Here is a 2,239-nt window from a genome sequence, read left to right on the forward strand (position 1 = left end):
ATATGGTCCGGGTGCGGTCAAGAAAAACTCAAATAGTAGAAATATACTAATTTAATGAGCCAACGTTTCGCCCCACGTTGCAGGGCTTCTTCAGGGCTATTTTGACGGCAGTCAAAACTAAAAATCAATTTTTAGTTTTGACTGCCGTCAAAATAGCCCTGAAGAAGCCCTGCAACGTGGGGCGAAACGTTGGGTCATTAAATTAGTATATTTCTACTATTTGAGTTTTTCTTGACCGCACCCGGACCATATTCCTTTCATTTATTACTATAAATGTAATAAATGATATATTGTAAGATTTTACCAATTCATTAAATTATTATACATGATTATAAATCGTTATTAAACTTAATCCTAATAAAATTTTACCTTTACAATCTATAAATACATATGTATAAAATAATTAATATTCATTACCCCTGAGTCCTTGGATCTTCCCATTGAGTTGTTCTATTTTTATGATTTACAAAATAGACCCTGCCATCAGGCTGAACCCTTTTTTCCCAACCTGAAGGAAGAGGTCCAAGACTTTCTTCTTCATCATTAGTTCCAGTATTATTAGCCTGTTGCTGTAAACACCAACATTTTATTTTTTCAAATAAGATCAAAAGTATTTATACTGATACAAATTAACTAACTTAAGTCAAATAGACCTTTGAGCACTTTGCATTGACAGTAAAGCAATAGATGCATTAAGTAAAACTGGTGAAACAAAAAAGACAGAGATTATTCAAAACTAATTACAAACAAAATCCACTGTTTTCCCTTTTTTAAATCTCACTATACATCAACAAAGTAAAAATTTACATAGGAGTTTAATTGTATTTTCCTTTAAACCCAGCTCAATATTTAAGGTTTACAACAGGGCACTCAATAAAATAAATGTCACAAACAAAGGTTCCTCATGCTGCAGTGTGGCACAACTGTACATATTTTTCCACTTGTAAACTTTGAGAATATACCTACATAATGAACAGTTAATAACTATAATTTCAAAAATAAAAATGTATGTTAGAAGTAACAGCATACTACCAACTGGCTCAGTGTTAATTTCTATGAACTCAAAGTCTATCAGAAAAGTAAAAATATCCAAGAAATGAACAAGTCACAATTATCAAAAATTATATGGTAAAATAGTCAAAATTGTGCAAAATATGAAATAAATAAGTAAATACGAAAGAAAGTAAAAAATGTATACAATAAACAATCGTTAATGAGACCTATGATTATTTTATTTTTTTTTGTCAGATTCTCAGTTTGGTTCAAATCTAGTCAAAGATCTGATTTATAAATCTTCAAGTGAGAATCAGTGAGGGAAGAAAAATACTTATTTTTAGTTAGACTTATGTTGAAGAAAGACTGCTCATACAATAGTGCAAAATCTTTAAGTTCAGGAAAATTTCCTGATAATAAGACAAACCTGCTGCGGATAAAGAAATCTCTGGCTTCCTTGCTGAACAACGTGTTGCCTTTCTCCTTGCCAATGTTGGAAATGCTGGAGCCTTTCTGTATTTGGACGCTGCCATGTTGTAGTTCGAGTATTATGATCAACATAATAAATACGTCCCCGAGGATCCCTTCTCATTTCCCAGCCTTGTGGTAGAGCTTGAGGTCGTTCCCAGGATGTGGATCGAGAATTGTGGTCCACATAGTATCGCCTTCCGTAAACATCATATCTCATCTCCCAACTTTAAATAAACAAACAAATATCACTGTAACATAGTACTTATAAATCAATGCAACAAAAATAAACTTAAAAATAGATTAAACAGAAATTGCCATCAAGCATATGGAACAGAATGAAGTTAGCAATAAAAGCACAAACATTATTAAAATCAATGGCCTGTTATTAAGCTCTCAACAACGCAATAAAATATAAAAAACCTTAAATATAATAATTGATATAAAATATAATTGATATTCAGTCTCATTTCTTGCAGATATTTTTCAAGGAACAGGGTAATAACCAAAATATATTTGTCTAGCAGCTATAAACTTTCATCTTTTTTTTTTTTTTTTATATCTTAACTTTCCACATTTATTTGCTAAGATACTACATTTTCACATGATAATTTAAAACTAATATAAATTTTTGGCGTGACAACGTCTTATAAATCATTTTGCGGGATGCAATGATAGAAAAAGTGTCCCGTAACGGAAGTAGATTGTTTTGTTTACATTTAATACAAAACATTATTGGATAACTATAGTAACCATTTAAACATTTTACTTATATAAA

General features: G+C 30.7%; 1 protein-coding gene across 1 annotated transcript; it reads right to left on the reverse strand.

Moving 5' to 3' along the window:
• Positions 1-382: 382 nt before the first annotated feature.
• LOC136797049 (E3 ubiquitin-protein ligase Su(dx)-like) lies at positions 383-1,711 on the reverse strand. Its single transcript, XM_067052507.1, has 2 exons — positions 1,421-1,711; positions 383-569 (listed from the first exon to the last, which is right to left on the reverse strand). Exons 1-2 carry the CDS (start codon positions 1,679-1,681, stop codon positions 414-416), a joined length of 417 nt encoding a protein of 138 aa, XP_066908608.1. The 5' UTR covers positions 1,682-1,711; the 3' UTR covers positions 383-413.
• Positions 1,712-2,239: the final 528 nt, after the last annotated feature.

This window comes from Halyomorpha halys, unplaced genomic scaffold, assembly GCF_000696795.3.
Source record: "Halyomorpha halys isolate HHAL.00 unplaced genomic scaffold, Hhal_1.1 Scaffold7387.1, whole genome shotgun sequence".
Lineage (NCBI taxonomy): Eukaryota > Metazoa > Arthropoda > Insecta > Hemiptera > Pentatomidae > Halyomorpha > Halyomorpha halys.